The sequence below is a fragment of the Schistosoma haematobium genome, chromosome ZW, assembly GCF_000699445.3.
Source record: "Schistosoma haematobium chromosome ZW, whole genome shotgun sequence".
NCBI classification, from domain to species: Eukaryota; Metazoa; Platyhelminthes; class Trematoda; order Strigeidida; family Schistosomatidae; genus Schistosoma; species Schistosoma haematobium.
In genome coordinates this window covers 67061579-67074935 of record NC_067195.1, presented here as the reverse complement: position 1 = coordinate 67074935, position 13357 = coordinate 67061579, and the positions used below count along the sequence as shown (strand labels likewise).

The following is a 13357-nucleotide window of genomic DNA, read 5'->3' as shown; positions in this document are numbered from 1 at the left end:
TGTAAAGAAATATCAGTTTATTGTGACAGGGTTCTTTATCGATTTGACAATATTTAAAAAAGACATGTATATCTATTGCAATCCTCAAGGCCAAAGGGGACGAGGAAGAACAAAGAACACATTATGTCGAAAAATGGAAACAAACATGAAAAGAATGAACAACAGTTGGATAGAACTAGAAAGGAAGACCCAGGACAGAGTACGTTTTAAAATGCTGCTCGGCGGCCTATGCTCGATTGGGGGTCACAGACTTAAATAAGTAAGTTAGTAATTATATCTATTGGGACTTAACAGATTTTATTTTGTTACTTATAAAACTATGTAGTTGCCTAAATAAAATTCAGCAAATATTTCTTAGATATTGAATATTCTAAAATTTATTTAAAGAAAATAAAACAACATTTATCCTTTAGTGTACAAATGAAAAGTATACTTACATGTTTTACATGTCACTCGACCATTTTCACGAATTGCCACAAATCCTTTCCGACAAAAACATTCATTTTTCTCATAATTACAAACACTATTTTCTACTTGTCTTGAACAAAAATTTGAATCATATTGACTACAAGCTCCTGAATAGACAAGATGATCATTGGTATATACATTTTTATATAGAATGAATAAATATACATTTATTATAATAATGAAATGATGTAATACAATCATAAATAGAAATTAGTTAAATTATTTGTAGAAATTGTATAATAAATTTTTTTATTTTTATAATTTTATTAGAATAAACCATGATAAAGATCACTTCTCTATTGTTTAAATGAATTCAATCAAAATGAATTGTTTTAATAAAAAGAAACGATTTTACTATTTTTTGATTGGTTATCATTTTAACCAATCAAAAGTAAAGCTTCTTAAATGAATTTAGATAACAATGTATTTTTGTTATAACCATTAGTTTATTTTTATTTCTTTTTTTTCTTTTTTTCTTGTTTCTATTCTTCCGTTTTATATGACTTTAATGAAATATAACATGTCCTAAGTAACTACTTGATAAAATTATAGGAAAGAATAATGTTTGTAAAACATGAATTAGAATGCAAATAAAATGGGTTATAGAGAGTTGGTAAGGTAAATAGTTTATTAAATAATAATCTTAGATACAATTCATTTATCAAGATATGATAAAATATTGATAAACCTAAGATATAGTGTTAAAGAATTAATGTTCATTATTTACATGTCACTTTATTGATAAGAATATACTAAACTATCTTTTTTAGATTAATTTACTGGTCAGTTGAAGCTAGAGCATCATAGAAAATCTGAAAACATTGGATGGTTGTTTCGTCCTCGTATGGGATAAGTTAAAAGTTTTTTTGCTTTTTTTTGTTATAAATTCAATATTCTTATTTATCAATAGAAAATTCAATCATAAAATGCTATTCATAATTAAAGTTGTTATTCTTTAGATTTTTAAGATTTCCTCATATTATTGAATTCCAAAAATAGAAAGTAATAAATTTAACTGATTGTTGCCATATTCACTAATCATTTATATAAATAAAGTTTTAATGGATATATAAAATAAATCTGGATGGATAAGTTTATTATTACGTAGACAGGTTAGCAAAGTACTTGATTTTTTGGCGGGTGAGATACAGGCACAATGTGAAAACTTTAACAATATTAAATTCATGTTTAAATGCTCAGTATTGATACATCCATTCTTATATATTAAATGTTGTCTAAGTAATTAGGTTGGATATTTATTAGTCATTGACCTACACTCGTCAATGAATAACAAGCCTAAATAAGTAATTTGAACAGTTTGACAAATTTCATTTTTGGTTTCTTTTGACTTGCCCCATCAATAAATAGTTATGAATTTTAATATACGTATCTTCATCTGAAACCAATGAAAGTGAATTATTAGTCTAATGATTCACAAACATTACGTAAATCGTCACATGACTATTGGTTGCAAGGTTTATTAGACGCTTCAAAATATAAAGGTAAGTAGTATACATTTTTCTGATGTTGTTTAGCTAAAGTACATGTTCTGTAGTTTCTATCTAGCTATTTCTGAAGTACAAGAGATATAAATGACCTTTGAGCATAACTGATTAACGGATAAATAATCTTTCTAATTTAACCTTGAATGAATGGTTTTTCTTAACTGCTTTTAAATTAGCATGACATCTATGTAAATATAATTGATTGAATTTCATTACTGATTGAAATTTCTCTTTTTACAATGAACACTAATTGATTCTTTCGAATCCTCATACTGACCATTTAATCGCAATCAGATTGTTTTGTATATCTAGACTAATGAACTGTAATTCATCAAACCATGTTCATTTAATAACTTATATGGAAAATGATTCTTTGAACGAGATAAAGGAATTCATGATAACAGAAATATTAAATTTAGGAGTTTTCAAATTCAGTACAATATACTGATTAATTTGTTATAAAATATAAATGTTAAATGAACCTAAAAAAGCCAAATCGTTGGTCTAATCACTATGGTAATAAGATATGATGACTGATCAGAAAATAATTTTTAATATTTGGATCAATATCTTAATGATATCATATAAGTTACACATTTAAAATGAATACTGATGTGAACTACAAGATTATTGAAACAAACAACTTTTCAAATTTGAAACAGAATTAAATTAAGCTACATTAACAATTGAATGAGTTAAAATGTTTTTCATGAATAGTATGAAAACTCATAAGATCATGAATAATTATCTATACATCGTTACTCGTCATTTCATGTATAAAGTACTTCATCAACCTTATGATTTATCAATAGTACTTTCCTTTTCATTTATGAAAGTTGTACAGTCATAAATTATGATGATCTTTCATCAACCTATTTTAACTATTTTATGCATGAAATTTAATAACATTTACTGACCCAAATTTAGATTTTGTTGTTTCAAATCATAACGCATTCAATAGCTAGTTAAACACGTATTTTGGTTTTTTTATCATTCAGTTAGTTTATATTGTTGAGAACTGTCACAATTGGCCAATTAAGACCAAATGACCAGTAAACATCAAGCGGAATATAATAGTTCCTTTGTATTGATTTTTTGAATCATCCCATTTGTGTTTAGGATTAAAAGTGATCATTCTTTTTTGTCATATGAGCATCCTGAGTGGATTGACTCGATAGTACCACTATGTACAAGTCAAAATAAAGTAAATGAAACGCGGATTTCAGTGGAACTCAAGATAAATTTTTCGTTTGATCCTAGAGTTACTGACTTAGGAGTTCTAAATAGGACGAATCTTGCGTCTTGGATTCCACTGCCAACCACCAGCTAACTTTACACATAATGCAAATAGTAGTTGGTTTTTTGAAATTTAGAACCATCAAAGACAATTTATTCAGCTTCATATAGAATTGAACTTAAATCAATCATTGTTTTTTATAACATGATGAATAAAAATCAAGCTTAACAGTTAAAACCTAATTGTTCCTAGAATGAGTGACCTGTAAATTTTCTAGCCTGTGGAACAATCTACCACAATCTATCCGTACGATAAAATCACTCCCATTATTTGTTCGCCGCATTGTTGTATAGTGCTCCTCTGAAAATGCATTGAATGTCCTAGCACCTGTAAGTGTACCTCATTCCACAAGTGATATTATAGGAATTTTAAATGTTAGCCATTATTATTAGTGAATTCCCTAAGTAAAACCACCTACTTACTGTCACTTTATGTTAACGCCGTCCCTAGCAACTTTAACTAATTTGAGTAACATCTGACATCAACAGTATATCACTGTGTCACATGACACATGTCTTTCGGTAGACCAGATTGACATATTTCGGTAATTATTGCTTTGTTGTTCCATGCTCTCTGTTTTTGTTTTACTTTCTCTAGTTGTAGATAATTATCTTTAATTCGATCTGGCACACGAAATGACCTTAATTACACCGTTCATAAATCAACAGGCCGTCCATTTAAGAAATATTAAAAACTCCCGGCTGATTCATTGGATCGCTGTAATACATGCACTACCTAAACAATTACTGAATTAATAAACTTAAAACTTTCTTCTATCACATGTTTGTTCTCTACATCTAATGTTACTATTTATATCAAATTGATCATACCTGTAAGATGGCGTGAATTCTGTAATTATTATCTTCAGAATATATATGTGTATATTTATATTATTAAGGAATTGATAATGTTCAGTCATTTTTGACAATTATTCATATACATTTTTCGTTAATTAGTTGCATATAGGTATGTTACTTATTATAATAAACCTCTTTTTCCGTCTACTGTTCTTGTCTTTAATCTCAAATACATTTGGAGGTAAAGACAATAATTTGGTCTTGTGGACAGCCATTAGTTAACCACACTTCGTATCACTGCATAGCGTTCATTGATGAGCACTCACTTATTTCGATTCGATGAAGATCGCACTTCAAAACTTTCTGCATGAACATATATATATATATATATATATATATATATATATATATATATATATATATTTAGAGCTTCATAAGAGGAACTTAGCGTAGTGAAAACCTAAAAAGCAATCAAAATGTCTATGGAAAATAGAAATAAGTACGTAAATTCTTCCAATCGGTTAATAAAACTTATATCAATAAGGCAAAAAAAGTATTTTTCTTTAAACATTTGATAGTACAAAGTGAAAATTGTAGTAAAAAAAAAGAACTGTTATCTTGAAACAATCGGTCACATAGCCTACTTATAGGATATTACGTTCATCCGTTTAATATGTAAACTATACTTTATAAAACTTCACAAACCGTTACTACTGATATATTGTCAGTCGACGCCGAAAACTAGTTAATCTTGAAATAAAACGTTATTTCTAGATTTTTCTAAAGGAAAAATATTAAATTATATTCATTTGTTTGATACTTTCTTGAAGATAGGATTGTTTTAGTGAGAACGGTTTGGGTATGCGAATAAGCAATAATGATTATATATATAATTTGCTTAATAATAGTTCATTATGGTCACACACAATAACATATCGTTATTAAAATCATAGTTAATTGATGAGATTCTTAAAAAGGATCATTTACTGTTTCATTTAATTCTCAGTATTTATATAACGTTTGTTGATCAAATAATACAGTATAGATATAAAATTAGATACTTAATCTGATTATCTCAAAAACTATAAATGATACTACAGATTTCATAATGAAATTTAATAGACATTAATCTGATAATAATCAAATACTAAAACTTATTTAATTATAGTTTGTCATCAAAATGATTATGAATATAGTTTGTTCATATCATTAAATGAATAGAATCAAATCTATTTTACTCTTGGGAATTTAATTGATGTACATTTAATTTCAAGTTGTTTAAAAGCTACAGTATTAAACCATTTTTATCTAGGCATGAAATAAGACATGACTATGAAGATGATATTTAAGTATCAAAGACTTTCAAAATACTAGACATTGTTAGAAAAGCTTTTAGTTAATTGTATTTTATTATAAAATAACAAGCGAATAAAATGTACTTAGCGTTAATTGTTTTATGATTAATTATAGTTGTTTATCTGTTAGAAGACTTATTCATTCTACAACACCAAAAGAAATGAATTAAAACTAACATATTATGTCATTGTCATCATCTAAAGCTTCATTTTATTAACTGTCCTCATGACACCCGATATGTTTTCGAAATTTCATTCAGTGTTATGAAAAGATCATGAAATACTACTAATGATAATCAAGTGTAGTTTCTGTTTTTTTTGTGACGTTTACGTGAGATTGATCGCAACTTCTTGTCGTTAGTTACATAATCTGTTACTAGTAATAAGTCAGTGTTGTCGCTCTTTCTATCTGTTAACTAAATAAATTGAAATAAAAGAGATATGACAGTAAATTCCATTACTTTTACAGCCTCATATATAATGTCATTAGTCGTGTTTTGGTTTAAGTAATGGAAATAACCAGAAATATTTTTACATAAGAATGAATATCCATTGTAGTAACTCATTGAACACAATTCGGAACAACTTAATTTTGTAATAATCTGTTACTGTTTACCTAGTTTTGTTACGTTATTTAATTTTTCCTGTCTTTTGGTCTCCATCCGAGTCTTAGAATTTTATGTGTTTCTCTAGTTTGTCGTTTAATTATTATCTATAGTAGTTTTTGGTAAAGTACTGTAATATTACCAACATCTGTCGAAACACATCCCATTATGATTACTTGTAGGTAAACATGAACCAGTCAGCAATTCCAGTGTTGAAAGTGTAGTCAAATTTGGTCATTTATTCCCACCAGAATTTTCATTCAAAATTATCCAGACTAACTGATTCGAGGAGAAGCTAGACATGAAACTTGTGCATAGAGAATGCTTTGATAGAGAACAGTTTAGCTGACTTTCAGCTACTATATAACTATCCACCATTACCCGACAGTGTGAATGGAACAGTGAAATAGCTAGCTGACGTTCAATAGGCTATAGCTAATCTGAAGCGAAGAAGAGCAGTTGTTCCAGATGGATTGGCTCCAGATGTCTTTAAGGATGGTGGTCCAGTTTTGGCAATTAGGTTGACTAATATTTTAGCTAAAATCTGGTAGTGGGACTTGATCTCGTCTGACTGTTCTCAATCACTGATTGTCCCAATATATAACAAAGGGTCAAAATCATTCTGTGATAATCAGAGAGGGATTGGTTTGACTAATATAGCCTCAATAATTGTCGGGCGTCTAACTAAGACTCGTGAACTGGGGACACGAGAATATCAGGCAGGCTTCAGACCTGGTCGTGGCTGCATCGACCACATATTCACCATTCGTCAGGTTCTAGAACATAGGCATGCTTATCGGCGTCCGACAATGATGGTTTTTCTTGACATAATAGCAGCATTTGACTCCGTAGACCGAGAGATTCTGTGGCAGTGTCTGTCATTGAAAGGCGTACATCAGAAATACATAAACCTTGTGAAGGCTCTTTACTCGAACACTACTAGTCGAGTCAGAGCTTATGGCGAACTGTCATCTGCATTTGCGACCTCAAGTAATGTCCTTTAAGGTTGTCCACTTTCTCCATTTTTGTTTAACTTCATCATAGACCTATTGATGGAAATAGCATTCTCGTCGACTGAATTCTCGGGTATTGATCTCCTTCCAGGAGGTCCGCTTATCGACTTAGAATACGCAGATGACATAGTCCTGTTTGGTGAAGACGCTGATAAAATGCAGAGTCTTCTGGTAGAACTGAGCAACAATGCCAGGATGTTTGGAATGCACTTCTCTCCCTCTAAATGCAAGTTGTTGCTTCAGGACTGGTCTGCGTCAACACCTGAACTAAGGATAGGGAGTGAAATAGTCGGACGCGTTGTCAACTTCACTTATCTTGGAAGTCTGATCCGCTATAATGGTTTGATGTCTAACGAAATCTCGGCACGGACTCAAAAAGCCCGTTTGGCTTTCACTAACTTACGTCACATATGGCGAAGGTGAGATATCCATCTATCAACTAAGGGACCAGTATACTGAACAGCAGTTCATTCTGTTCTAATTTACAGCTGCAAAACGTGGCCGTTAAGAGTAGAAGATATTCGTAAGCCACTAGTATTCGATCACAGATGCCTTATAAATATCTCTCGTATCTTCTGAGATCACAGGGTAAGTCATAGTAAGGTTAAACGCAGGGTATTAGGGAATGATGGTAAATCAGTTGATGAGGTTGTGAATCTTCATCGACTGAGATGGTTGGGCCACGTGTTGCATATGCCTGAACACCGGTTACCACGATTCGCAATGCTAACTGGTGTTAGGGATGGTTGGAAGAAAGTTAGGGGTGGCCATACCAAAACGTGGCATCAGTGCTTGAAGTCACTAACTTCTAGTCTTAGCCGTGTTGGTAGACGAAGACTACTCGGTTGGGGTCCACGTGACTATCGTAACCAATGGTTGGAGACTCTTGGTGACATGGCTCAGAATCGATCACAATGGCGTCGGTGTATACACTCTCTTTCTCCCCTTAAACTAAGAGATTAAAATCACTTCATATCTTTCTTTCTACTAACTAAGTCTTTCTTCCTGTACCATATCATTATTACAATCTTTCTTTGATATATTACCACCACTGACCTAACCACTCCTATGAATTCGGTGTTCATCGTGTTGTGCTAATGCTGTATGGCAAATTGGATCGATGCATACGTGTGCCTGGTTTTACGTTGTGGCTGGTTGAATTTGGTAGCTCCTCAAATCGAGCCTTGTCTTTGCGTCCAGAAGAAGTATATCCAATCCTTTCATTTTACTATGGTTCCAGTACACCCTGAGTTTTTTATTAGTTGTTTTTTTATCAAACATGCATCTCTTTCGCATCTTTATAATATACGTCAAGTAGACTATTGTCTCTTTTATTCAATATCCTAATTTTTATTAGAGTTTGGCCATTACATAGATTTGTTACTCAGAATAGGATAATACTTTCATTTAATATAGAATAAAACATATTGTTTCTAGAAGAACATGACTGTTCAGCTCAAGATTTTTAAAAAATTACTAGACGATATCGTAAGCGGAACCAAACGGACTCTGTTAATAAACATATTTTTTCAGTCACATGAAATGGCTTAATTACTATTCTTTATAGTTCTTTACTTTACTTAGTCCAGAATATTTGTCAGTGTCCAACGAAGATGTAGTCGATCGTTAAGAGGTTAATTTAAATGAATGCATGTAGTTATGTGAGGTTAGGTGAATGCGCCTCTATACGTACTTATTAACTGTAAGGAAATGAATAAATAGAGCGGCAGCTAATCAGTGTATTTAAATATATGCATTTAAACAACACAAATAATATGGCTCTATAATATGTTGTGTAAGTTTATCATATTCTTATAGACAAATTCATTTCACTCATCTATTTGTCTGACGGTATATTGGTTTACTTCCCCATTGTAACCAAGTTTCAAAATCTTCCTAAGTAATCAGATAATTAGAAAAACCATTATTACTTAATTCTTAACAAGAAGAGAAGTATATTAAGAACATGAACAAATAACTGAAACATGTTTTCCGGCTTAATAAATTCAACTGTAAAAAGTCGTTTTCATTTTTAGATAACTGGCTACATAAAAGTATAAGGCCAACCATTGTTGAATGTTACATTCATGTCATAATGTGTGTTATCTTCGGATATCTGATGGAATAAAAAGTAGATTGCTGGCATTTCGTTCAAGACGTGCCGTAATATGTTGATTGATAATGTAAAATACTAAAACTTTTATAAAGTCTTACAGGCATTTTGTGATGTTATTACTTGATTCATACAACCGACCACAAAATCCTCAGTGATGAATATTTTAAGACCGAAATCTGTGGACTGACTTGCAACTACCCTTGTTTTTAATGGCAGGTATAAGATATGCTAAATTCAGCCAATAAATTTAATCATTGCCAGTGTTTAATTTGTTATAAAATATATATTACTATTTAAAGATATTAAGTAGTATAACATTACCACCCAAATTTACCAACTGTTTCTTGGACGTCAAATAGCGGTTAAAAGGAATTTATGATGAGACCACTTTTTGTGTGTGCCTTTGTTAATGCAACTGAAAGTATTTTAACACAACATCTGAAAAAATTTTTAAATCTTGTACTTTCAAATCTAATGTTTTTAACTGCTCGCCATATTATTGAATAAGTTAAACAATTTTGCTCAATAAGAGAATGGTTATTGACTGTAATTTAGGTAATAAGACTGTACCGTAGTCTACCAAGGGTTGATACCTCTATGATCTGAGGAAAAACTGTTTAATGGGGCTGACAAAACTTACGTAACAAAAATTACTTATGTTCTTATATGACTAACTTCTCACCATCTCCTGTCTATTCAAAGGAATGTTAGTAGTCACTATGAAATCCTGCAAGATTTCCTATATTTAAAGTTTCCATAACTTGAAGCAAATTTCATAATATAAGTCATAAAGTGAACACTTGTACTCTTCAATCCGTAAACAGCAATGAAACCCAGACAATTAGTTGCTCGTTTTAAATAATCCATGAAAATCCAACACATGTAATGTTGGTTGGAAACAGAAAAACAAGCTGAATAACTGAAGGCTAATAGGAACCAAGAGGCGTAAGGCCTATATTATTCCAATTCACTTTAGACTAGATAAAAATGTGATACAAATATAAGGAACAATTATCGTAAAAGTTCTTTTTGAACCCTGAATGGAGATCACTGAAGTAGAATAAACTTGTATATTAAGATTCCATAGAATTCAAGTCAAATATATTCGCTCCTACCTTTATATAAGATTACACATACATATTCATCGACCTTAAAGAGCTCAGTTAGAGCATCAAGTGACTTTCGCAAGGAAGCTATGGCTAGAGAACTTAACCAAATGAAAAAAGTTAAAGGGTTATAACAGGTTGAGTAAAATACGGAGGTAACACACGACGGAAAGCGTGTTAAAATAAATAAGCTCATGACGAATGATATTCCTAACATCCAATATATTCAAACTTATATCAATTTTACTAAAGAACCTAAAAAGCAGAAACCGTCAATAAAAATCTCACTACAAACAAAGCTGGCTTTAGAATCACATGAAAGAACCACACTTACATTTTTAGAATTCTATTTTGAAAAGAGAGATAACAACTTTTAGCCTATATTAAGTAACAGAATTTTCACTTTTACTAAGATTCAGATGTGATGATCTTCTTTCCCTTACTATTACACACAATCTTCGATAGATGGGAGTACTTAAAGGGATACTTTTGCAGAAGTGTAAAACGTATGATTTATGACAGTAATACGGGTAAAGAAACTTGGCATCATGAATAATAACAGAAATAAATAAATCCATGTTGCTAATGTGCAATCTTCAAAAATCTTATACGAACAGTATTATATTTTAATTAGATTGTCACTGTGATGAATAAAAGTTCTGCAAATAATGTGGAGCCAAACTTCCGACGTATGATACTGATCACCCTGACTGATCAATATTCATTTGGATGATTATATATATATATATATATATATATATATATATATATATAAGCATTAAGTTTACTTGCTAATCCCGGAGAAGTTTTTCTTACAAAAACTTACCTATAGCTAGATTTTCTGTTTTTTGAACTGGCTTTTCTTCAGTTGCAGCAATAAACCAAGAGTTGATTAGATTCAACAGAATGATTAATAAACGTCTCCAGATAAGCATCCTATTTAAACATTTTCAAACGACCTAGGAATATGTCTACTCCTAAAATTGAAAAATAAGAAAGTTTAACATTTATGGCAAGAAAATCAAATCGTGAATCACTTTTCAATGTCAAAGATTTTAAAGTCTGTCAATGAAAACTGTGGTCTGTTTTTCTTTCAAACTTAAATGGTTCGAACGATTTATCTGGTTAGTGTCCTTGCACTAAGATATTTTTATGAAGTGTGTTGCTAACCCCACACCTGATTCCTCTTCTGTATCAGGACTTGAGAGTAACAGCAACCCTAGAAAAGTTCCTGGAAGATATATCCCTGACAATAAAGGTTCAATCAAGGTTGCTTAGTTTTCACCCTAAGCAACATCACCATTCCCTTTTCAGGAAAGATGAATATTTTATCTGATCTACCAGCATCAAACTTAAAAGGTAGATCAAGTTAAACTTGATTCGTTGTAATTCATTGAAACCACAACCATTCAAAAATTACATGCATGATGATCTAAAAAACAAAATACAATAAATCCATTTTGTTTACTACGAATTGAATTATTACCTCAGTAAAACCACTTTAGAAAGTTTATCTTTTACATAAGTATGACTTTTTATATTAACTAAAAACAATATTATCTGTATGCAAGTAGCTTCCAAATCTGTACCATTCAGAATCTTTAGCACAATGATGGAAGTTGTGTTATCTTCAGTCTATAAATATGTGCCTCTCTCCAAACGTAAGTCATAAATACTGCCAAATGTCTCAAACATTTGTTAATCTCCTAATTAAGAACTAGGATATCTCATTTATTAATGCTTTTAATAATCGAATATCGTTCAAAAATCATAGATTAGTACAGTTCAGAAAAATGAAAAGATACACAGAATAATTCTGTCAAATATTTCATCCTTTTAACATAATGTTACTCAATGTATAGGTTAAAATTGAAGTTTAATGTGTAAAATATCAGCCAAATGTTTGACTTTTAGTAAATTTATAATAGTTATATCCAAGCCAATGTTATTCAACTCCATGTGAATAACTAAACTGACATAATTAAATTGATTATTTACCAATACAAGATTATATGAAAACAAAATCTATCATATTGATTACTAACTAACGTACAACTACTATTGTCATGTTAACGAATTTTAATAAATTTTTAGAAGCATCATCATCTACAAAATAAATTGTGCCAACTGCGAAAAACACTACATCGGACAAAGCGGACGCCCTCTTCACCTTCGCCTACACGAACATCAATTAGCAGTCAAACGCCATATCTCCTCACTTATATCAATACACGTGGACAACTTCGGACACTCATCCGATCGGGAAAATGTGGAAATCTTGGACAGAGGAAATTCCAAAAACACCAGAGAATTTTTAGAAGCCTGGCACTCAGGTCAACCCGCAATCAACAAGCATATTGAAATCAATCCAAGTTACCAAACAATCAGGAAAATTATGCACAAATATAGGAACAAAAGTCAAACCAATGGGAGACACGACCAAAACAAAGAAGTAAATAATGACAAATTTAAGGTCAATAAGAACCAATAAACATCGAGGTGCACAGAACAAGCTGTGAAACGCATATGGAGAAATTCGAACACTTCACTTCTATCTGAAGTTTGTGCTGATGATGTCGTTCAGAAGAACGATGAAAGCTCCACGACTAAACCATCCAGCTCAGAGAACAAAAATCTACCACAATTTTAGAAGCATAATTTGATTACGGATTCACTACATGTATTATAAATGTAGTTAAAACAAAGTTTAATTTCCTAAAATGTGGGATTTTAAAAGTAGATCGTTTTTTAAGAATCATTGTAACAAACAAAAACACACGAAAATATAATTTCTTTCAAATTGACAATTTATTCAACATATCCATTAGCGACAATCAAATATGTTTTTGTCTTAAAATCCTCAAATCTTCAAATCATCTATTATATTATGTAGAATCGATTTGCCTAATAGATTATTCCATTATGAAAATGATGGACTATAAGTATTGGTATTATAGCAACTCATGTGCGATTGAGTTTGTTCACATTTAATTCGATTAAGTCATTTTGTCAGATTATTAACGAGCTGAATCATCTGTACAACAACAGCCTATTTATATATCATTATGTGTTTATTGTTGTTGCGAATGTATAAA

The 13357-nt window shown here is 30.9% G+C and overlaps 1 protein-coding gene across 1 annotated transcript in view; it reads right to left on the bottom strand.

Moving 5' to 3' along the window:
• Positions 1-11197, bottom strand: part of MS3_00010468 (uncharacterized protein) — a gene marked incomplete at both ends in the record, with an annotated part of 52392 nt that extends 41195 nt beyond the window's left edge. The window contains 2 exons of the mRNA XM_051218829.1: positions 438-575; positions 11089-11197. Coding sequence (XP_051072239.1) covers positions 438-575; positions 11089-11197 — 247 coding nt within the window. The remainder of the gene's footprint in view (positions 1-437; positions 576-11088) is intronic.
• Positions 11198-13357: the final 2160 nt, after the last annotated feature.